This window comes from Bos javanicus, chromosome 26, assembly GCF_032452875.1.
Source record: "Bos javanicus breed banteng chromosome 26, ARS-OSU_banteng_1.0, whole genome shotgun sequence".
NCBI classification, from domain to species: Eukaryota; Metazoa; Chordata; class Mammalia; order Artiodactyla; family Bovidae; genus Bos; species Bos javanicus.
Window position 1 is genome coordinate 13,191,593 of NC_083893.1, and position 24,741 is coordinate 13,216,333.

The 24,741-nt window shown below is 36.3% G+C and overlaps 1 protein-coding gene across 1 annotated transcript in view; it reads left to right on the forward strand.

Annotated features, from left to right (window-relative positions):
- HECTD2 (HECT domain E3 ubiquitin protein ligase 2) overlaps window positions 1-19,767 on the forward strand; it is a 72,556-nt gene extending 52,789 nt beyond the window's left edge. The window contains exons 11-21 of the mRNA XM_061402788.1: window positions 798-894; window positions 3,941-4,048; window positions 4,878-5,010; window positions 5,884-5,972; window positions 9,805-9,963; window positions 13,145-13,219; window positions 14,399-14,486; window positions 14,574-14,680; window positions 16,428-16,543; window positions 17,104-17,247; window positions 18,566-19,767. Coding sequence (XP_061258772.1) covers window positions 798-894; window positions 3,941-4,048; window positions 4,878-5,010; window positions 5,884-5,972; window positions 9,805-9,963; window positions 13,145-13,219; window positions 14,399-14,486; window positions 14,574-14,680; window positions 16,428-16,543; window positions 17,104-17,247; window positions 18,566-18,686 — 1,237 coding nt within the window. The 3' untranslated portion in view covers window positions 18,687-19,767. The remainder of the gene's footprint in view (window positions 1-797; window positions 895-3,940; window positions 4,049-4,877; window positions 5,011-5,883; window positions 5,973-9,804; window positions 9,964-13,144; window positions 13,220-14,398; window positions 14,487-14,573; window positions 14,681-16,427; window positions 16,544-17,103; window positions 17,248-18,565) is intronic.
- Window positions 19,768-24,741: the final 4,974 nt, after the last annotated feature.

Consider the following 24,741-nt stretch of genomic DNA (forward strand, 5'->3'; position numbering starts at 1 on the left):
ACACATGTGCTGATGAACTGTCCTTGGATGTGTTCCAACTACGGCTGATGGATTCATTACAGCCACTTGTGTGGGAGTCTAGCTCCCCGAACGGTCATTGCTGCCTTACTAGCTCTCTCTGAATGCATTTTATCTGTGTGCTTTATGGCTCTTTTATATAACAGAGTGAGCTCTGACCCAGGAAAGAAGTTATTTTCATAACTTTTGATCATATGTTGTGTGTTTACAAATACATACCATTTCATATTACTGCATCATTAAATAACAGTGCTAAAGCAACACTTTTATTTCATTACTCTTAAATGTGTTACTTTTCCTACCATAGTTCTTGCTAGATTTCCTCATTTCTGATGTATAAGCATTTCTGATGCATATGCATACTCAGAGAGTAATGCATTCTTATATTAATTTATGCACATGACTTTCTGTCCTAATCCTTCATCAGCACTTCTGCCTCCTGTTTCTGATGTTGGCCATATTTTTCCCAGGTAATGATGTACAAGTGGCTGCATAAACTGAGATTATTTGTATAAACAGTGCAAGCCGTCAGCACATATTTCAGAACATTGGATGTAGCTTCCTGTAGGGAATAAAGCCACTGCACGTCAGATAGTGATGTCTAGGTCACAAGGCTGTGGGATTCAAAGAAATTATGCACATCAGATCATTTTGTGAATGGTAAAACACAGTACAAAAGTAATGGTTTGATATTGTTGGAAGCAGTACCTTAGATTCCCTTAGTATAATTTTGCTAAAAATACACCATTTTGCTTTTTCTGTTTTCACTTGTTGAGCAGGTTTTCCTTCTGTCAGTACCCATTCGTTATTTCTATAGCTGCAAAAAAAATCATTATTCAAAGAGACTCAGAACAACAGATGATAAGCATCGCAAGGGTAAGCCAGCTATGAAAACATTTATGCTGACTATAATCTGTAGTAAATAATTTAACAAGTCAAATGTCATGTGAATTGTTCTAGCATAATCAGGAAATGTCAAAAGTAAAATTCATATCATACTCCCTCAAAAAGTACTTAAACCTATTCATGATACAGGGAAAAAAATACTCCTCATCAACTTCTCATTGTTTTATAAATATAGTAGGAAGGTTAAATGCCTCTCACAGATCCAAAGTAGTGGGAACTTGGATATCATTTTGTAGATACCATCCTCCAGGGTCACTGGCAGTGCACTGGTGAGAAAGAACTACAGGGAGGACAAGGGAAGGGGTGTCCTTAAGAGCAAACCACTCAAACCACCGACACGTTTTCTGAATTTTATGAAAGTCAAACAGAAACAGCTGAAAAATTAGAAAATGCAACAGAAAGTGCAGTCTTAGAAAACTGAGAAATATGTCCATAGACGGTGAGAGGTGTTTTATTGAGTCTTAGGGAACCAAAATGCCTGCAGGCCCATTGAAACGGGTAGCAGTCAGGCCGGCTTTAGGCAGGATGAAGTTCATCCCTGGGCCTGCCCTGTCCACTACCTACCACGATTTCTGCATAGCACAGTAAAGTTATAGATGAAGTACATAATTACTTTGATTGTGCTTTTTTTAAAAAAAAAAATTAGAGCTCTAGACTATACATTTTTATACTCAAATGTTTTTGAGTTTCTGCTTTTGCGACATGATTACTTACAACTTTAAAACTTAGAGAGGTTGGCTATAGTCTTCTTAAAATAGAGACCCCAAGAGAGACCTGTAGAGTACAAGGAAATGATTTCCATGTCTTGTTCAAGGATATACAAAGAATTCTAAGGCATAAATTATAATACTTCAAATATCATAAAAGTAAGAATTGTTGATTCTTCAGTAATTTACCAGAAGGTGAGTATTGTTTGCTATCACAGAGCAGAGCAAAGAATTTGAGTGACTAGTGACATCCCAGAGTCAGTTTACACTGAGTATTGGCATATTAGAAGAAATGATACCGCCTCTGTGTACCAAAGGAGTAACATAGCCATATTACCCTGCTGAAAAGTAGATTTCAACAGGAGTATTTAGCACCAGAATTATTAATCCTGGTTAGATATTGGCTCAAAGATTAGTCTATATATAGCTAGTCATTTTGATGATTAGCATTTATGCCATTTCATGTGCCTTTTTAGTTTTGTTTTTTTTTAAAGCCTTGGGCTATGATTTTTTTCTATTTATAAGAAAAAAATCTAAAGAGCTAGAAGTTTAAGTTCCTCTGAGCAGTTTTCTGCTGTGCCACTCACACTTAAGATTTTAAATATCTTCTTTTAAATTTCCTTCCAATCAAAAGGAGAGTGGCAGCTGTAGAATGTATCCTGGGCTGTCTTCCTCAGAGCATGGGCACAAATGAGTAGCAATTGAAGAGTCCAGTGGTATTCTCAGTTATGGGTATTTCCCAGCATTTTAGCTTGTAAAGTGCCATACCATTTGGAATTAATGACTAGTGACTATTTTGACACAGGGTAACCTTATAGATGGTTAATATAAGCAAGAACTTATATAGTATAATTTAAAGTTGTGAAAGTGATTTCCCAGATTAAAAATAACTTCCTCATCAGTCTGTGTCTAAAATTCTACCATCATTGGGTTATTTCTTTCATCTGAAGCACTTTCTATGCAGTATGAATTTCTGATGGGAGGAGTAGCCACTAAGCTTTGTCTTCCATTAGCATCCTAGTTCAAATTTGTTTGTTGGATATTTCCAGTGTGATGGCTTCCCAGGAGCTCGACTGGGAACAGAAGATAAGAAAGGGTTGGAAAAACAGGTCCATGACACTGCATACTACGCTAGGAATATAGATCTGTTTGAGCACAAAAGAGAGGACCCAGAGAAGGGGAAAGAAAAAAAAAAAAAAAAACCCTTCTGCAAGCCTTTAGAATCGAATACTTGGAGAGATGAAGAAGGGCTCTGAATCAGTGTATTATTATAGTCATCTACAAAATCATGAAAGTAGCCTTACTATATAGACTTGGGGTATTAAAATTTTACCTGCTAAAGCATATTGCTGCATGTAATTAAAATGTCAGAATGTTTATCTTTAATCTGCACAATAATTCATTTTCTTTGCTACCAAAGAGGATGAGGTAGTCTGAAAAAGAGTTGAGATAAATATATTATACAAGCATGTAGACTTTACATGATAAATGACATTCATATATTTCTTATATTTTTGTAAAACATCCCCTTATTTCCAACACCCAGGCATAAATATTGTTGACATTGTAGGGAATTTGCTTTTGATAGTCTTTACGTATATTATCTTTAAAAGGCATCAGAGTTGAAACAATATTGTGTATACAATTTTGTTTCCTCGCTTTTTTTAGTTGTACATTCCTTAAACATTTTCCATGTTATTTACATAATTTTATGACCATCATTTTTGATAAGTATTGTAATTCCACTAGAGATTCATACTTAGTATATTTCTAAAGTTTTCCTCTTATAGATGATGCTGTGATGAATGTCACTGTATAAAATATTTCCTCTGTTTACGATTGGGACAAAGGATATGAACATTGTTGATGGTTTCTGAAATATGTTGAAAATTACTTTCTAAAAGTAGATTTTAGCGTAAATCCAGTATCTTAAAAAGCATAAGCCAAGCTTATCATCAGAAGTATGTGCCTTGTTCCCAGTGTTCCCCTTTGTTTGTATTTATTAAACAGAAAACTTTGCTGTGTAAGAGGTGAGACATGTAGAAGCAGTAATGCAACATTCTTTTACTGTAGAAGTTGAATTATTTTGGGGTCCTCCATTTTGTATCCCCTTCTGTTATCAATGTCCCAAAATGAAATAATTAAGGCATTTTCATAAATCAAAATTTGCATAACTGAGTTTATGAAATTGTTTATGTGAGAGATGGTAAAGAGAAGAATGTAAGTTATTTTTACCTAAGTGTTTAAATGTGTTAAATGAGATTATAGTTCAAGTAAAAATGAAAATGTTTGCTCTTTTTTTCAATCAGCAAAGCCTGGTGGATAAAGTATCTCGAAGACAGAGACCTGATATGAATATGTTGTTTCTAAATATGAAAGTAAGGCGGACACATCTGGTTAGCGATTCTCTTGATGAGGTATAGATTATTTATTCCAGAATAGTATTAATTGACTAAAGCTTTAAATAATTTGATAATATGGCTTATTACTAAAATCTTAGTAAGCTTTCTTTATTTCTGTGTGCCAGTGGTGTGCTTCCTTATATTTTGATACAATGGTTAAAAACAGTTCTGTATTCACAGTTAAGCCTTATGTTCATTTTTTATGTTTTTTAGTGGTTTGTTGTTAAATATTCAGAAAAGGATTTCATATAGAACACTTAAATGAGTAATTCATATTTCTGAATATATAATGTAGATTCTAGACCACATTTGTTAACTGGTTGGGTGCCTAACAAGTCATTTTAATTCCTCCAGGCCTCAGATTACTCATCTGTAAAATTGGAAGTCTGATCTACAAGGGTATATTGGGTACATTTAGGGTCAAACATATTGATACTTTGATTGTATATACATGTATTATTAAGCTTCAACCATGTACAGTTCTTCAACCAGATTTCCATGTGAATATTACAATATTTGATTTAGTAATGTGATTTTTTTTAAACTTCAGTGTTGAAGGCAAGTTTAAATGAATTACTTTGTATAGTATTTGGCTAAATTAAAATCTTGGAGTCAGTACGATGCCAGTAGGCAATAACCTTGGGCAAGGTACCTGACTTTCCTAATTCTGTTGCTTGATCTATACAACAAACATTACAATAGGGTTGGGCAGATTTATTGGATGGATGGATGGATGAAGTTTTGTAACATTGTAAATATGATAATACATTTCCAAGAATTTAAAAGGTTAATTTCCTTTTTTACTGCCTTTTGTTCTCCTCTGTCTTATAATTTCCTCAAACAGTTAACTCGGAAAAGAGCAGACCTGAAAAAGAAGTTGAAAGTTACATTTGTAGGGGAGGCTGGTTTGGATATGGGTGGCTTGACTAAAGAATGGTTCCTCCTCCTAATTCGCCAAATTTTTCATCCAGATTATGGTGAGTAGCTAATTTCTATGAAAGTGTTTTCTTCCTGATCATTAGATTTAAGTAGTCACTCATTTTTAATCTATGATTTTACAGATTTTTTTGTCAATCATAAATGTTGAATAATTTTTTAAAGACAGTTACATTTTTTAAATTGACCAAATTGATGATTATAATATTTATAATCTTACTGGGAATCCTACACAAAATGTATTAGCATAGAAGCATTCACATGTTTTCTGACTAAGCCAAATATGTAAAAATTTGTCATTGAAATAAAAAGAACATTAAAAATTTTAAGATCAGAGCCATAGTTTGCTCATCACTAATATTCAGTGTCTGTCATAAAATAATGAGCCATTTTAATAAATAGGAAGCATTAAATAAACCTTTGAACTTTAATTTGCTTTCATTTGATTTAGAGAAAACACCTATATATATAACCCTGAGTATTGTTAAGCGTTTTCTTCAAAAGAGTTTTAAGTGTTTTTTTTATTATTTATTTTTCTTAATTTTGTATATATGTTTATATAATATCTCTCTGGTAATGGGAAATAGAGATGAGAGTGATGAAGTTTCCAGATAATCCTCAGAATTACTTTTGATAACTTATAAAGTATAAAACTATAGTTTCTATAAATCAACTGATTAATTTAGTTTCTGTCTTTTTACCATTTCAACCCTTGGTTCAGGATACCAGTGAAGAATAAGAGGCTCTTGCATACTCTCTGGACCCATATTTGATATATTTTAACATGACAATTGGTCTGTAACATAACTATTCCTGAACTGTTTTGCTTCTAATAGATAAGATATCATGTACATGTTTACCATTCTGATTTTTTAAATCAATCATATTGATGAAATTATGCTTCTATTTTTCAGGCATGTTTACGTATCATAAGGATTCATACTGCCATTGGTTTAGCAGCTTTAAATGTGATAACTATTCTGAATTCCGATTGGTTGGAATTGTATCCTTTAAACTTTCCACTAGGAGGTGCTAGTAGATTAGAGATTTTTAAGAATTTTATATGAATTTTGGAAAACTGTTCTCATTAATTTATTCAGATTAAAGATTCTTATTAAATTTACTAGTAGATTTTTCAGTAGTCTTTATTATTTTGTAATATCACAGCTATATAATTATCAGCAGATTTAGTTAACTGGAAGGAGTGACTGAACTGTTAACATATTTCTCTGAAAACCTTATCTCAAGTATTATTTGCTATTTCATTTACAACCTAAATTATCAGAAATTTAAGACATTTTTAAAAGTCATAGTATCTTTCCTATTCACAATGAACTATTCCTTTAGTTCTTTGACTTTGTGCTTACTTCACTCAGTTTTCTAAATTGAAATTATGAAGATTAAACCTAATGTGGCCTCAAATCCTGAGACGGTCATAAGAATTAAAAGTTGAATGGAATGGGAACATTTGAAGCATACAGAATTATTTTATAGTGTTTTTTAAAATGATATAAATTCCTACGCCATCCTCTGATTCCTTCATGTTTGTTGGAGAGGGTGTTCCTGTGTTGGGTAGGAGATTGGACAGGATGCCTTCTGCATTCATTTTTAAATTCTGAAAAGTATAAGTGTCTGTGGAAGAAAGAGAGAATAAATAAATGAGCAAACCCTAGGGATACACAGGTTAAAAAAAGAAAAAATCCCTGCTTTAGGAAGCTTACCGTCTGGATGGACGATGACCACCCGTGCAGTAGGTTGTTCTCAGTCAGTGACCATTCGGCACTAAGTGCTGAGGAATCCTGAGAAGGAAGCAGTTCACTACATTCCTCCCAGAGAAGGGAGAGTTTTTAAATGGAACCAGTACTGGAGAGAGTGGGACCCGGACTGGGAGAACGGCTGGGAAAGAGTCCACACCACAGAGCAATGTGTAGGTCCACTTGATGGGAGCAGGGGGCTCTCTGAGAGCTATAGATGGTGCTGGCAAAAAAGATTCAATTCAGTTCAGTCGCTCAGTCATGTCTGACCCTTTGCAACCCTATGGACTGCAGCACACCAGGCCTCCCTGTCCATCACCAACTCCCAGAGTTTACTCAAACTCATGTCCATTGAGTCCGTGATGCCATCCAAGCATTTCATCCTCTGTTGTCCCCTTCTCCTCCCACCTTCAGTCTTTCCCAGCATCAGGGTCTTTTCCAATGAGTCAGTTCTTTGCATCAGGTGGCCAAAGTATTGGAGCTTCAGCTTCAGCATCAGTCCTTCCAAGGTATGTTCAGGCAAAAAAAGATTAAGAGCCGTCTGATGGAGGGCTTTGAATATCATCTGACTTTGTGACATTTGTTGGAATACATCCCAAAGAATGTATATGGAAATCAAGAAACTGCATGGAAGAAAAGGGAGTAGGGAAAACCACAGACTGATAGTAAACTTAACCTGAAATTTGATGATGTGTTGTCGTATCTAAAGGTCCAAAGTGCCAAGCCCACAGTAAGGAACGTGTAACAGTTCCTAGACTCATATTTTCATTCTGTTATTGACAGTAGTCATTTGTTGAATGTTGTAACTTCATTGAAGGCCTACGTTATTAACGCTTCTCACTACACTAGGAGTCATTTGAATTTCCTGATAAGTATGTTTGTCATACTTCACATTCTTATCATGGCTTAGGTTTGGCTTATTTTGACTTTCTAGTGTTTGTAATAAAGTATCAGCTCTTACACTACATTTTTAGAGTAGTATATGTGATATTGTGAACGTGCTTACCAGATTTTTTTTTTTTTTTGGCAATAGGCATTAGTTTCTATTCAATCATTACCCAAAAGATCATATTAAATGTATTTAGATGTTGTATATTACAAGTTTAACAGTTATATCTAAAATTAATTTATAACCACCACTATCTCATTATTATGTGTATTGATCTCACACACAAACTATATAAAGGTTGCTGCCCTGAAAAGCATGATATTGTATATGAAAAATGTGTGATGACGGTGGACTGTGGTCACATAAGTGGTTGAAAAATCTACCACAGGTGAAGAGAACAAAACATTTAGAAGTGGTAGGTGTGGTGATTAAGAAAATATAATTGGCTCCATACATAATTTCAGTTTTAAAACTTCAGAGGGGCTTCTTAGGTGGGCTCAGTGGTAAAAGAATCTGCCTGCCAATGCAGGAGACATGAGTTTGATCCCTGGGTTGGGACTATCCCCTGGAGAAGGAAATGGCAACCCACTCCAATATTCTTGCCTGGGAAATCCCATAGACAGAGGAAGCCTGGCGAGCTTCAGTCCCTGAGGTTGCAAAGAGGTGGACACGACTGAGCACACACACACAAAAGCATTCACTAAAATTTCAGAGCCAAAGATTGGTTGGGCTATCAGTTCTCACAGTGTTGTATGTCTAATACGATTATTTTTAAATATTAAGGCCTTGGAGTTTACAAGAAATATTATAGTGAAACCTATAGTAATAATTATAAAATGTTTTGAAGGTCACATGAAGAGCCATAATCTAATAGTTTTTTAGAAGCAGAATTACCAGAAAGGCATTGGAACTAAGGGTGGGGCAATATAATGCAGTTCAGGGTTTCCAAACTCCGCCCTGTTTGCACCACATGGCATCTCCGGCAGAATTCCCACACCCCAACCCCTGCTTCAGCCAGAGCAGCTTTAGTGTGAAGTGCAGCGTGATTCTCCTGCAATCAAGGTGCCCTAAAGCAGATCCTGCGAACCTGCTTTCTTATCTGTTAAAAACCTTCCTTCAGGATTATAATTTTTTTTAAAAAAATTGTCATGAAAAATGCTTAGAACTTATCACTACAGTAAATGATCATAAATGGTAACTGCAGTAGTGTGGTCCCTCTGTTATTGTTATTATCGTAGTTATAGGAGTATATTAGAGCTTATTTTCAATATCTTTCCTCTAGAACACACTGCTCGGTCTCTGTTGGTATGGTTACCTATAAAATAACATAAGTGTTCCTTAGATTATTATTAGCCTTTTTCTGCCCTAGCAAATTAAAATATTGGCTATTTTCTAATCCTTTAAATTGTTTTTAATGATTTGTCCAGACCATATGTTTAGATTTCCTTTTAAGTCAGTAAAAGTAATGACTTCCTTAAGAACTTAATATAATCTTTGACAGTTGAAATGTCATAAAATTTGCTCTAAAACCCCTCATTTATCAAATGGATGAAGTAACATTCTGCTGTATAACTGATAAAAAAAAATACAGTTGGGCAAAGTTTATAAATATAACATCTGTAGCTTTTTAACTTAACACTTTGAGTAAACTCCAAGTACTGAGTCTTTCAGGTGTTACTGTGGGAGATTGTGTCTTATCGGTAGTGTGTGTGTATGCAGACGTCTGTGTGTGTGTTTCCATACGCCTACTCAATACAGCTCTCTCTACGTAGCCTGTATTTAGTTTGAAAATACCCAGAATGGTCACCAAAATCAATGGCATGTTCTGCAGCGAGTTCTGAATAAACTGCTGCTAATAAAATCACCACCATCTTTGTTTAAATGTAGAAGTTTTCTTAAATGTTAAATACTTTATAGAAATGTGTGAACTTGCTATTGTGATCTTAGATATGCAGTTTTCTAGGGAAATCATTAAATACTATTACCTGAACCTCTCCTTTTTACATGATTTTTGGTAATCAAGGAATTATATTACGTAAAATAAAGGGAAAATAAAGCAAAGAGTAAGTATGTGGGATTAATTAGAAAATCAGTGTTAGATCTGAAAGAAGTATGCGAGAAATAGATGCATAATTCAAAACTCATTTGTTGTCATGGATTTTATGTTAATGCTTAACATTTAGTATGCATAGCTTATGGGACTAGCTGTTTATAACAGCATTACTTTGGATATTCGTTTCCCCCCCTGCTGCTATAAGAAATTATTGAGCCCTCCCATCGTTCCTAGTGATCAAAATACGCCAGTAGGCATCTGCAGTGTTACCACTGACGACTTGTGTCAAATTATGCCTGTAAGTATACAGTTGTTTAGTATCTTGTCCCTTACTGCTGAGTCTTCTTTCTTCTACTACAGTCTGTCTCCTCCTGATAACTATTTTTATGTTTAGATATGGTTTCCCTTTACATTGGTAACCCATCTCCTCTTTTGTCTAATTTTCTCCTTCCCTGTAGAGACACATAACCCACTTTGCAGCACTTAGTTCTTCCAGCATAGTGGAACAAACTTTGAGTCAGAGGCAGAGATTTGAATCTGGCCTCTGCAACTTACTAGCTCTGTGAATTTGAATAAGCTGTTTATGTTTCTGAACTCTAGTTTCCTTATGTGAACAGTGGAATAGTAAAACTTACATATTGGGAAGATTACACGAGATGATAAAGTATTCAGTATTCAATACTTGATTGCTTCTGTGGATTCTTATCAATGTGTCACTATGCAATATCGTTAACAATGTCTGCAACAACACCCTTAATAAAATTAATGAATTTCACAGACCTGGCTCTGATATTCTGCTAGTCAGAGACTAGATTTCCAATCATCAGATTTAATCCAGTGTTAAAATTTAGTAGAAGAATGTGGATAGTATGCTCATCATCCTGACAATCCCCTACAATAATAATATTTTTCACAGCTGAATTTCGATAGCCATTGGTCAGCAGAGAATTCCCCTTATTATTAGTAAGTAGCTAGATGTGGACATCCTCTTTGTTCATTAAGGGCCTATTTAAATATTGTTGTGTTCTAGTTAATGGTCAGATCACTTTGGTGTAGGGTTGGAACCTTCCTACCAAAGTTGAAAAACCTCTCCAGAACATGTGACCAATTAGAAAACCATTCTTCATGTGATATCAAACACATTTTTGAAAGTAAGTTTGGATTCTTTTGAATTAAGAGCCTAAATCCATATTTTTACAAGACTCAGTAGTTGGAAAAGGTAATAGAGTAAATTCTACTTAAGAAAGATTTGCCCTCTATAGTCTTGTATTTTGGCCACGTGCTACCTATGACCCTGGACAATTTACTGAATTTGCTTATTTGTATAACAATGGGAGTCATTGTTACAACCATACACTAATATATACTGGTGTATAAAACATATGAATACTATATATACTAATGGCTGAACTAACTTCTCATTTTAGATTTCTGTGATTTTTTTTTTGTCTCATATATGCAGTTTTTGTCAAATTTTTACCAATAAATTTCCTTATGTTATTACTGATTTTTACCAATAAATTGTCTGATTTTAGGATTAAAGCTATTTGAACTTGAGTCATTTGGATCCAAGTTTTTAGTTAATAATAATGGATATTTTATGAATGACTATACCAATATGTTTTTTCATATTATGGAGCTAAAGATGATACTGAGTTAATTTCATATTCCTATATTGCCTTTTTAATGATGAATCAAGATTGTGCATAAACTATGAGATCAGCTGAAAAAAACTGAGTGTCTGTACAGGTATGAATGAAGATAGAAAGGAAGCAAGAAAACTACTTTGTTAGGATAGTAGAATGCAGGGAATTTTTTTAAATTTTTAAAATGGAATATCAATTTATTAATGGCGTCTATTAAAATTAGCACCTAATTCCCATTTCATATATGGCAAAATTATCTAGAAAAAAGTTTTAAGTGCTTTTTTTATCAGTGCTTTGTTTACTATTTGTATCTGTACAATATGTGTTTCAGGAAGAGTAAGCAGGCAAGCAAAGAGAAACCTATAGTGATACATTTCTTAAACACAGTATTTGTGAATAAGGATTTAAAAAAATCACAGAAAATAAGCAAAATATTCAATGATGGAGCCTTCAGTATAGCGTTAATAGGCCAGTGCTTTTCCGTGACCGCGTTAATGGAAACTCCATTGCTTTTGTAGAGAAGGGATCCATGACTCAAAGCATCAGAACTATCCCATGGCAACAACAAATCTTCCCCACACAGCCTTGTGAAAATTACCCTTGAGGGGTTCAGTTGAGAATGGAGAGGCTAAGTATAACCTTAAATCAGCAACTATAGTAGCTCTTTTCTTTTCTGTTTGAGTCACTGTCCAATACAGTCTGTTAAATAATACCAGGGTATTCAAATAGTATATAAAACCTATATCTTCATGCACTTTTAATTTTATATTTATAAAAATCATGAAAATGAACTATGGGCTAATTAATAATATTTTTACATTTAAGAATCTTAAGTATAGATAAAAAAAATAAAAATTGAGTTTTGAAAATAGAAAGGCTGGGAATAAAATTCCTTACAGTCGAATAAAGCAGATCTGAGTAAATAACTTTATTACCTAATTGACTTTGTATTTTATCACTAAAAATTTGATCTTTAAAAGAATATGGTAAATTCTTTCAATTGGATTCATCTACTAGTTCCTTGAATTCTTTTAAAAAATTCAGATCTCCCAATTATAATTTTCAGCATCCATAACTTTATTAGTAATTGAAACAAATGATAAGAATCATACTAAAACCTATGTCACCCTAGATTTGTTTTAAAATTTATTTTAGTGAAATGGAAAACTTAATATTTAAAGTGTGTAAGCTCATTCTAAACATGCTGTTCTTTATCTTTCTGCCAATATTTAAAATAAAACATTTTTCATACAACCTGAAATTTTAAAAAATACTGGCTTAGTTTTTCTATTTATAAATCTCTGTTCAGGGGAAACATGAGTTACAATGTAGGGAAACATTTCTTCCAGTGTTCTCAACTTTTTATTGGGGGGGGAGAGCCCTTAACTGAAATGTAAAAGCCACTTAACACATATAAACTGTGTATTTTTATGTTTAAAAGAGGAATTATAAAACACTAACAGGTTTTTTTAAGAATATAAACTGAGAATGAGAAATACTACAAATTCATAAACAGTGATATTGCAAATAGCAGTGAATTATGATGGAAACTATCCTGTTAGCTTACTACATAAGAATAGACCCCAGAGTTATGCCTTTATGGGTATAACTGGATATTTTCCTTCATGTGACCTTTCCGGTAAATTTTTCCAAACCTTTTACATGGTAGAAATGGTTAACCAGTATTTTTTACCCTGGAAAATATGTCCCAATATTATCTTTATTTCAAAATCTGAGTTTATCTCACTTGTAAGTGAGCTATAGTAGATCTGGTTTACTGTTTGGGTAGTACTATTTGATTTAAAAACACAAATAACAGGTTTCTCTTTACAGGAGTTGGCCCATGGATTAAGTGAACTCCTGTCATATGAAGGCAATGTTGAAGAAGATTTCTATTCCACATTTCAGGTACCATTAAGGGCAAATAGCTTTCTGTTAACCAGGTATTTTATGTATGAAGAATACCTTTTGTTACCATATACCCATTGTTAGAAAAGAGGAACAAGGATTGATCTGTACATACCACTCCCTATCTTAAAGGATCTTAACCCGATAAAAACGGTGAAAAAGTAAGTGTTAGTTGCTCGGTTGCATCCAACTCTTTGTGACCCCCACGGACTGTAGCCTGCCAGGCTCCCCTGTCCCTGGGATTCCCCAGGCAAGAATACTGGAGTGGGTTGCCACTTCCTACTCTAGGGGATCTTCTGACACAGGGATCAGACCCAAGTCACCTGTATTGCAGGCAGATTCCTTACCGTCTGAGCCGCCAGGGAAGCCCAAAGACACTGAAGCAGACGTGTAAGTAAACAATCAAGGAAAGCCAGCAAGGCTGAGGGTACTCTGCAAGGCACCTGGCCTATATCCTGGACGCAGTTACTTTCTCAGAGCTTTTACCTTCTAAAAACAAGCCTCTTCTGTTGGTTCAGTACAAGAAGTAAGGAGCAGAAGTTACTCGATCAGACCAAAGTTCTCTCACTTCCACTCGCCTAAAAATAATCGGAAGGTGGAAATGGTGGTAATCCCCATAGCTCCAAAGGCCTGAGTGCTACCCAAATGGTCACACAAATTTTTTTAAACGTCAGTAAAGTGTTTAGCTTTGGAGAAGGCAATGGCACCCCACTCCAGTACTCTTGCCTGGAAAATCCCATGGACGGAGGAGCCTGGTAGGCTGAAGTCCATGGGGTCTCGAGGAGTCGGACACGACTGAGCGACGTCACTTTCACTTTTTACTTTCCTGCATTGGAGAAGAAAATGGCAACCCACTCCAGTGTTCTTGCCTGGAGAATCCCAGGGACGGCGGAGCCTGGTGGGCTGCCGTCTATGGGGTCACACAGAGTCGGACGTGACTGAAGCGACTTAGCAGCAGCAGCAGCAAAGTGTTTAGCTGTATTCAAGAGGGTTAAGACCCCACTTTTTTACTCCAAAATGCTTTCATGACACCATTCTTAATACAAATATCACAAGAGCCTAAGCTTTCTGTATTTTGTAATTTAGAAAAGGGGAAAAACTTTTCAAGTTTTACAAACCTGTTCACTGAAGTCTGTTAACATATACCAATAAATGTGGTGTGTCGGTATCTCCCATCAGGTGTTTCAAGAAGAATTCGGAATAATTAAGTCCTATAATTTAAAGCCAGGTGGTGATAAAATTCCAGTTACCAATCAAAATAGGAAAGGTAAGTTAAAACACCATTTCTTAATTAAAGCACATTAGTGTTTGCCATTTACTTTTATTATTTAACAGATGTAAAATTGCTTTTCAGAATATGTACAGCTTTATATTGACTTTCTTCTCAACAAATCCATCTATAAGCAGTTTGCTGCATTTTATTATGGATTTCATAGTGTGTGTGCTTCAAATGCCCTGATGGTGAGTTTAAAGCTTCATGCTTTCAGTTAGGGTTTGTAATACCATGATATTAACAAATAATTCTTTAAAACATTTTAAATTAAAAAAATTTTTTTTTAACTTTTAAATTAAAAAAAAAATTGTTTTCTAGTTTTTAAAGATAGAGCTAGAAAGAAAAATAGTTCTCTCATTTCAGGCTTAATTCTCTAAAGGGAAAAAAAGACCAGTCAACTCCATCCCCCTCACCCATCATGCTATGTCTTAAAATATGTCTTCTAAGCTTTAAAAAATTTCCCCAAGTAGAGTGGATGAAGAGATCCCCAAGGGCTCCAGATCTTTAAAACTGAGGTGCAAAGCACGGAAAATGGTTAACACATAAGCTCCAGGCAAAAGCTACAACTTCTCACTGTTTAAGGAACAGGTTTTTATAGCTGCTTCATTCCTCTTCTGGGGTCCCCCAGCAACTCTGAGTGGCCTTTTACCCTCAGGAAGTAGTTTGTCTCCAGAGTCATGGTGGGCTCTGCTTGGTTTGACTTTTTCTTAGCTGTGTGAGTGTGGGTCAGCTGCTGTTGAGAATGCCATATCAGAAATGTCATAAAAGTGTCTCTTCATCCCTGCTCCTCTGGGCACACTCCATCAAGCCATCTCCACTCAGTTTTATAAGGAGGGTTTGGAGTGAGGTTTTCCATATGAATTATTTTGCATAGGAGAGAACTTGCTTTAGAGTAATGGTCTTTCAGTTTAGTTCAGTTCAGTCACTCAGTCGTGTCCAACTCTTTGTGACCCCATGGACTGCAGCACACCAGGCCTCCCTGTCCATCGCCAACTCCCGGAGTTTCCTCGAACTCATGTCCATTGAGTTGGTGATGCCATCCAACCATCTCATCCTCTGTCGTCCCCTTCTCCTCCTGCCCTCAATCTTTCCCAGCATCAGGGTCTTTTCAAATAAGTCTGTTCTTCGCATCAGGTGGCCAAAGTATTGGAGTTTCAGCTTCCACATCAGTCCTTCCAATGAATATTCAGGACTGATTTCCTTTAGGATGGACTGGTTGGATCTCCTTGCTGTCCAAGGGACTCTCAAGAGTCTTCTCCAACACCACAGTTCAAAAGCACCAATTCTTCGGCGCTCAGCTTTGTTTCTAGTCCAGCTCTCAGTATGTGATGGTCGTTATCACATGTTTATTGAAAGTACCTTTGAATGTGGAGCACTTGTTGATTTCTAATTAAGTTTTGTCTGCGATGCACTGTATTTATAGGGGTGGAAGGAGGGGAAATGAATAGTGTAGCAAGTCTTCACTTTTAAATTCTAATATCTTTAGGTGGGAGACAAGCTACGTAGGTGAAAAAACAAGTGAACAACACAAAACAGACTAACCTACTACTCAGCCGCCAACTGTGCGCAGGCAGCTTCATGGGTGTTGGACGCAGGCATGTCAGTAGATGCTAGAGTGGCTCAAAGAGTTTCAAGCTGGGTTTTGGGGAAGAGCTGTAATTTGGATTTATGCTTAGTCATCTGCTTGTTTTTGTAGCTAATTGCTGTTATTTGCAAAAGGGGGAATCTAAGAGTTGGACAAGATTTATAAACTTTCAGAAGCAAAACTATCTCAGTACGAAAAATATAAATGGAAAATATTTTTCCTTAAAAAATGGTTTGATTTACTATAAGAAGGTCATGATTTTTGTTGCTCGATTCAATGAAAACAGTTCCAGTTTCATGTTTTTTCATCATCACTTTTTCTTATCATTTTTGATGAATAATTATTGGCAGCTGCTTCGCCCAGAAGAGGTTGAAATTCTGGTCTGTGGAAGTCCTGAGCTGGATATGCACGCCCTGCAGAGAAGTACACAGTATGATGGTTATGCAAAAACTGACTTGACTATCCGGTGAGCTCTTTTAATTCTGAGAGTGAGGCTGCTGAAGAGGGAGTGAAAGGGAATGTGGTTGGTTTATTTGTGTAACTTACAATCTTCGAATCAAGTTAAGTCACCAGAAATCTTGTACAGCCCACACTGCCTTCTTTTATCTCTTGAAAGTAATGTGAGAATATTCAATATGAAATCACTTAGCAGTCCCCTTCGGAGAAAGTGATATAAGTAAGTTTCTACAGAAGTCCAGAGAGTTAACTTCTTTTAAAAAATGACTTTGGTCCTAGAATTGCAGGGATGCCATGCTTATAAAAAGCCTTTTAATAGCACTGTGTTGAAAAATACGGAAAATTATATAGAAGAAAAATGGCTTATGTACTCTCTGTTGCTGGACTATTTTTATAATGACGTTAGTCAAAAATCTAATTTATATATAGAAGCCTGTCGTTCCTCCATTTCAGTTTGAGAGCAGTATGTACCTTTAAGGGAAGTTGTTTCCCTAGAGCTTACTTTATATTATTTTATTCTCATCTGCAGGACTTTTGTCATTTTATACACATTTCCTTTGTGTTCTCCAGATACTTTTGGGATGTTGTGCTTGGATTTCCTCTTGATCTTCAAAAGAAGTTGTTACATTTTACTACAGGAAGTGACAGAGTTCCTGTAGGAGGAATGGCTGATTTAAACTTTAAAATCTCAAAGAATGAAACGTCTACTAACTGGTAAATTTCCAGATTGTCATTCTTTTTTTTTTTTTTTAATCTGTAGGTCTTGCTAATAATAGTATGCTTGGAATTAGAAGATTCTTTCAACATGAAGTTGTTTTCTTAGAAAAATCCTCGAAGTAAACATGGCTTTGAAGTAAGACAGACTATGGCTTAAAGTTCTTTATTAATTTTCAGACATACCAATACTAACTGATAGTAATTCCTTTCCATCAACTTTTTACTTTGCTAAGTCAATTACTTTATCATCACTTCCAGAATCTAGCTTGTTTTTCATAGTATTTAGTTTGTCTGATCTTCATTTTTACTTGAAAGTCTTTTTATTTAAGATGCCAGGTGAGTTTTCTGGCTATTATTATAATTAGTTCCAGAAGTCCTGTTGTACTGGAATACTTCTAGTGCCGGTCTTTTTTTTTTTTTTCCTTATTTTGCATATGAAAGTGATGCTGATGGTGGCTTTAAATTATTTTCTAGAGTGTTGGTGGGGTAATGTTGATCTACTTACTTCTTTTCCCAATCTCATTGTAATTTCTAAAGCTAATTTGAGTAGATACTACTTTGATTATAAATGTTTTTTCTCCTGCCCTATGTATTCCCCGAGCTCTGTCAGTTCTTCCTTTCATCAATGAGAACTGAAATTTGTCCTTTCCTTTATCACTGCTACCACAACAGCTGTTCTGATTCTGCGGAGTTCATAAAAACTGAGGGAAAGGGTCTAAGGATTCTGCTGGAATCTTGGATATAGATAAAAGTGTCATTGGGTAGAGGACTGGGAGATCTGATCAGAAAGATTCAGAGGATGAAGGTTGCATGTACCTTGAGGGCAGCAACAGAAGAAGTGTGGGTATCAAGTGTCTCAGAAATGTTATGATTTTTTTGACAGTCAAGGCTAAAATAATAGTTATTTTTCCTACTATTCTACTGGGTCTTTCCACCCACTCGGATAGTTTGCCTTATGTGATGAGGCAATTGAGATTTGCAGACGTGAAGCCACTTGAACAAGATCTCACAGCCAGAAAGTGAGGGAGATTGTATTCAGATTGATTTGTCTGACTCTAAAAATAATGCTTCTAGAATGTAAGTTTTGTGAGAGCAGGGCCATTGTCTTGTCGGTAAACCCAGCCGCAGGGTGTGGAATGGTGCCTCATACACAACAGGTACTCCAGAAGTATTTGTTCAGTAAAGGAATGGATGAGTCGTCTCAGTCTAGAGAAATAGATTTGAGTATGTGTGTTCAGGTACTTGGAAAGTTACTTAGCAGTCATTGTGTGTGTGTTTTAAGACTTGGTATCTTTGAAGAAAATGTTTCCCCTAGGTTGCCTGTGGCCCACACCTGCTTCAATCAACTTTGCCTTCCCCCCTACAAGAGCAAAAAGGACCTGAAACAGAAATTGATCATTGGAATTTCAAATTCAGAAGGTTTTGGACTTGAGTGACCAAGAAGACTTGAAATACATTTATATGTAGCATTCACTTCCCTCTTACTGTGCCTTTAACCTTTTCATGTTTTCTGTCTCAAAATACCTTGAAAAAGCTCACCAACTTTAAAAGACTGACTTAAAAAAAAAAAATCAAATATGAAGTGTGTTCAGTAGAGGCATGGTTTTCTAAAAACACAACACAGTTTGAGTGAGAAAAAGACCAGATGGCAGAGACAGGTGGGTCCGGTCCCTCCTTTTATAGCACTTTATCATCCTCCATAAGTAGTGCATCACAGGTGTTCCGCTGGGGAAGCATCGGGCAGTAAAGAGATGACAGGGTGGGTGGAGCCCAGTGGCAGAGCGTGTGCTGCTCGCACACAGTAGCAACATGGACAGCTACATTATCATTAATGTGGGGCATGTAGCCATATTTTCATATAGCGGTTAAACAACAGTATAATAGCAAATGCAATTTACAGGGGTTTTTTTGATATCCTGGCTTTGGTCCTCTAAAGATTCTTTTCAACCGTTCCTGAAAATCAGCATGTAAATAACTACATAATAGCCTGAGAATAATGGGATTTTGATAGTGCCATTTATTGCTAAAGATTTATTTTTACAAAGTAAATTCAGGGTTTTAGATGTGTGTACAGCTTTTACAAATCAATAAAGATGATTGTACAAGAGTGTAACTATTTTCAGACTAATTGGACTCCAGGTTATATTCTTTTAAGTATCGTCAGTCTGCATGCACATGCTCAGTAAACTGGTTACTTTGAGTACTCTGTACTGTTTGTGTAATCCTTTCTTCTTAGGGGTCAGAATACTAGAAAGGAAATAGATCTGACTAGTCACCGATAGATTAAGTCAATTACAAGCACAAAAAGAGAGCACTGATTTATATATACTTTGACTGACATACAAGACTTATTTATAGTATTTTTTGATCACCTGTTGTACTGAAACACTAATTTTTGAAAACAAGTAGGATAAGATATTTGACAAAAGTGAATACGATAACATTTGTGTCAAAATGACATGAAGCGAAGCGAAAGTCACTCAGTGACATAGCTTGATGAAAAGATAGGGTTCAACATTTTGGCCCAAATGTTTGTTTTTCACTGGATTCTGAATATAGCAAATTCAAAAGTACCCTTTTTGGACTTTCTTAATAAAGCACCATGTAAAAAGAAACTGCATTTTAAGTCAGACAGTAAATGGTTTTAATTTACAGCAAATGAAGCAGTTTTATTAGCACATTACAGTATTTCCAAATCGACTTCTGTATTATACTTTGATAGCTTTCCTTCAGAAAACTCTGAGGGTGTATTTGCAATAATAATGAAGCCAGCATTTAGTACCAGCACATGGTTCACATGCAAATAATACTTTCCCGATTTCCAAGTTACACTACTATCTTATTGCTATGATTCCTACACCCCCACCAGCAGAATTCTTCTAGGGTGGAGGAACTAATCAGCTTGTTCTGCATTTCCAAAGCCAGCTTGTGAATCCTGGAGGAAAGGAGTTAGTTCATTTACTATTCTGTTTGGGACAGAAGTGATTCCACTTTTCCACTTGGACATACTATTTAAAGGATTTTTCTTCTTAAAATTCTTGGAACACCTAAGAGATTTAAGGGCATGTTGGTTTTGTTTTGTTTGCTCCGTTTGTAATCCATGTGCAAATAAAACTGCTTCTCTCTTACACTGCTTGAACTAGAAAAAGTAAGGTGTTTAGTGTAGGTTACTGCTAACTAATAAGCACAAAAGAATCATGTATAAGAAACCAGATTTAAGTGTTCTAAATAAAATGTAAACAAAACTTCTACTTGGTAGAGATGGGAAAATTGTGTGGCTTGGTCTGCATGTCTTTGATGTGCTTGTATATCAATAGCTGTGTCATTTTTAAATAAGAAGTATACAAGCAAGCCAAATTTTTAAATGACAGAGTCCATAAACAACTGGAAAATGTTTGTTGTCTGTTGTTGAAATTTATAATCATTTATCACTAAATTGCACATTGCCTTTATTTATTTATGCTCTGGTTTTGGTTTACAGTGTAATTAATACCTCATTTTTTAAAAGAACCACTACTGTTATATTTCGTTAATTTAAACAGCTAGAAAATTCATGCAGTTGCTTTCTTTTTATATAATCTGTTCATGAATTCTTGATTTTTGTATCTGCCACAGTAAATTAAAGCATTGCACAGTATTTATCAGTATTTACAAAATGTTCTGTCCTTTTTTAATCTTTGTTTAGTTAATCATATTTTTGTCTGTACGATCAGAAGTTTTTAAATGCCCCTCTTTTTTGTACAAATGTGTATTGTATTATATTGTTAATTTCTGGATAAATTTTTTCAAATATTAAAGTTATATAATCAACTAGACTTCATTTTTTTTTGAACGTTAGGCAATGAATTAAAACTTTAAAATTTAACTCTGTTTGTTACACTGTCTTTTAAACTGGTGCTTTGGAAAATTATCTACATACTCCTTCAAAAGGTGTGTTATTGACACCAAATGCAGCTAACCACTAGCATTATTTTTCGGTATGAAACAACATATAGGCAATGACTGGATGATCACAAATATCCACCAAATGAACATTATAGCACCATGGAGGTCACCTAGAAATGAACTAAGTGCGACATTTCATTGGCCATCAATCAACAGCTTCAGATCTATTCAGTTCAGTTCAGTTCAGTTCAGTCACTCAGTCGTGTGCCACTCTTTGCAACCCCAAGAATCGCAGCACGCCAAGCCTCCCTGTCCATCACCAACTCCCGGAGTTCACTGAGACTCACATCCATCGAGTCAGTGATGCCATCCAGCCATCTCATCCTCTGTCGTCCCCTTCTCCTCCTGCCCCTAATCCCTCCCAGCATCAGAGTCTTTTCCAGTGAGTCAGCTCTTCGCATGAGGTGGCCAAAGTACTGGAGCTTCAGCTCATCATTCCCTCAAAAGAATACCCAGGGCTGATCTCCTTCAGAATGGACTGGCTGGATCTCCTTGCAGTCCAAGAGACTCTCGAGAGTCTTCTCCAACACCACAGTTCAAAAGCATCAATTCTTCGGCGCTCAGCTTTCTTCACAGTCCAACTCTCACATCCATACATGACCACTGGTAAAACCATAGCCTTGACTAGACAGACCTTTGTTGGCAAAGTAATGTCTCTGCTTTTCAATATGCTATCTAGGTTGGTCTTAACTTTCCTTCCAAGGAGTAAGCATCTTTTAATTTCATGGCTGCAGTCACCACCTGCAGTGATTTTGGAGCCCCAAAAAATAAAGTCTGACACTGTTTCCACTGTTTCCCCATCTATTTCCCATGAAGTGATGGGACCGGATGCCATGATCTTCGTTTTCTAAATGTTGAGTTTTAAGCCAACTTTTTCACTCTCCTCTTTCACTTTCATCAAGAGGCTTTTTAGTTCCTCTTCACTTTCTGCCATAAGGGTAGTGACATCTGCATATCTGAGGTTATTGATATTTCTCCTGGCAATCTTGATTCCATCTTGTGCTTCTTCCAGCCCAGCATTTCTCATGATGTACTCTGCATAGAAGTTCAATAAGCAGGGTGACAATATGCAGCCTTGATGTACTCCTTTTCCTATTTGGAACCAGTCTGTTGTTCCATGTCCAGTTCTAACTGTTGCTTCCTGACCTACATACAGGTTTCTCAAGAGGCAGGTCAGGTGGTCTGGTATTCCCATTTCTTTCAGAATTTTCCACAGTTTATTGTGATCCACCAAAACCATTAGTTTGGCCATGTTTTCCCTTACCACATTTTCCTTGATTAATGAACAAAGAGAAGAGATTCTAAGAATGTAGGAGAGAATGTCATGGGTGATAGATGGGAGAAATTAGGTAGCTGGGTGGAAGACTGAGGTGAGTTTTCACAGGGGAGGGTACAAGATCGGTTCACCCAGAGGGCCTGGTGACTGGTTAAGAACTGAGCTTTGAAACTGCCTGGGTTTGAGTTTACTGTTCAATACTTCTGTTTCCTTAGTCAGGTTAATCTGTTCATGCCTTAATTATCAAATGATAATAATTTGTGAAATGAAAATAACCCTATCTCAATGACAGAGTACTGGGGAGAAATAAATGAATTAGTATGTGTAAAGCACTTACACAGTCCCTGGCATATAATAAGCAATATAATGTGACACCAGAGGAACCATGGTTCCAGTTGGATTACCTCTTATAACCACTGCTTCTAATAATACATAATTCATAGAGTTGTTCAATAAACCTATACACACACCTATATAGTTCTATAGGTGTGTTTATATACTTACGTATGTGTATATCTTATTGTAAATATATGTATTAGATATATATTGTTGTTTAGTCACTAAGGTGTGTCTGACTCTTTGTGACCCCATGGACTGCAGCCTGCTGGGCTCCTCTGTCCATGGGATTTCCCAGGCAGAAATACTGGAGTGGGTTGCAATTTCCTTCTTCAGGGCATCTTCCTCATCCAGGGATCGAACCCATGTCTCCTGCACTGGCAGGCAGATTCTTTACTGCTGAGCCACTAGGGTTACTCATATAGATATATGCTTATACATTTTATATATATATACACACATATAAAATGTAGTTAGCATATATAAATAAGTACTTATGTCATGCCTAACCTATAATAAACCTTATATGTTTGATAATATTACCATTCAGTTCAGTCGCTCAGTCGTGTCCGACTCTTTGCAACCCCATGAATCGCAGCACGCCAGGCCTCCCTGTCCATCACCAACTCCTGGAGTTCACTCAGACTCACGTCCATCAAGTCAGTGATGCCATCCAGCCATCTCATCCTCTGTCGTCCCCTTCTCCTCCTGCCCCCAATCCCTCCCAGCATCAGAGTCTTTTCCAGTGAGTCAACTCTTCGCATGAGGTGGCCAAAGTACTGGAGTTTCAGCTTTAGCATCATTCCCTCAAAAGAACACCCAGGACTGATCTCCTTCAGAATGGACTGGTTGGATCTCGTTGCAGTCCAAGGGACTCTCAGGAGTCTTCTCCAACACCACAGTTCAAAAGCATCAATTCTTCGGCGCTCAGCTTTCTTCACAGTTCAGCTTTCACATCCATACATGACCACTGGAAAAACCATAGACTTGACTAGACGGACCTTTGTTGGCAAAGTAATGTCTCTGCTTTTGAATATGCTATCTAGGTTGGTCATAACTTTCCTTCCAAGGAGTAAGCGTTTTTTAATTTCATGGCTGCAGTCACCATCTGTAGTGATTTTGGAGCCCCAAAAATAAAGTCTGACACTGTTTCCACTGTTTCCCCATCTATTTCCCATGAAGTGATGGGACCAGATGACATGATCTTCATTTTCTGAATGTTGAGCTTTAAGCCAACTTTTTCACTCCACTTTCACTTTCATCCAAGAGGCTTTTTAGTTCCTCTTCACTTTCTGCCATAAGGGTGGTGACATCTGCATATCTGAGGTTATTGATATTTCTCCTGGCAATCTTGATTCCATCTTGTGCTTCTTCCAGCCCAGCATTTCTCATGATGTACTCTGCATAGAAGTTCAATAAGCAGGGTGACAATATGCAGCCTTGATGTACTCCTTTTCCTATTTGGAACCAGTCTGTTGTTCCATGTCCAGTTCTAACTGTTGCTTCCTGACCTACATACAGGTTTTTCAAGAGGCAGGTCAGGTGGTCTGGTATTCCCATCTCTTTCAGAATTTTCCACAGTTTATTGTGATCCACACAGTCAAAGGCTTTGGCATAGTCAATAAAGCAGAAATAGATGTTTTTCTGGAACTCTCTTGCTTTTTCGATGATCCAGCGGATGTTGGCAATTTGATCTCTGGTTCCTCTGCCTTTTCTAAAACCAGCTTGAACATCTGGAAGTTCATGGTTCACATATTGCTGAAGCCTGGCTTGGAGAATTTTGAGCATTACTTTACTAGCGTGTGAGATGAGTGCAATTGTGCGGTAGTTTGAGCATTCTTTGGCATTGCCTTTCTTTGGGATTGAAATGAAAACTGACCTTTTCCAGTCCTGTGGCCACTGCTGAGTTTTCCAAATTTGCTGGCATATTGAGT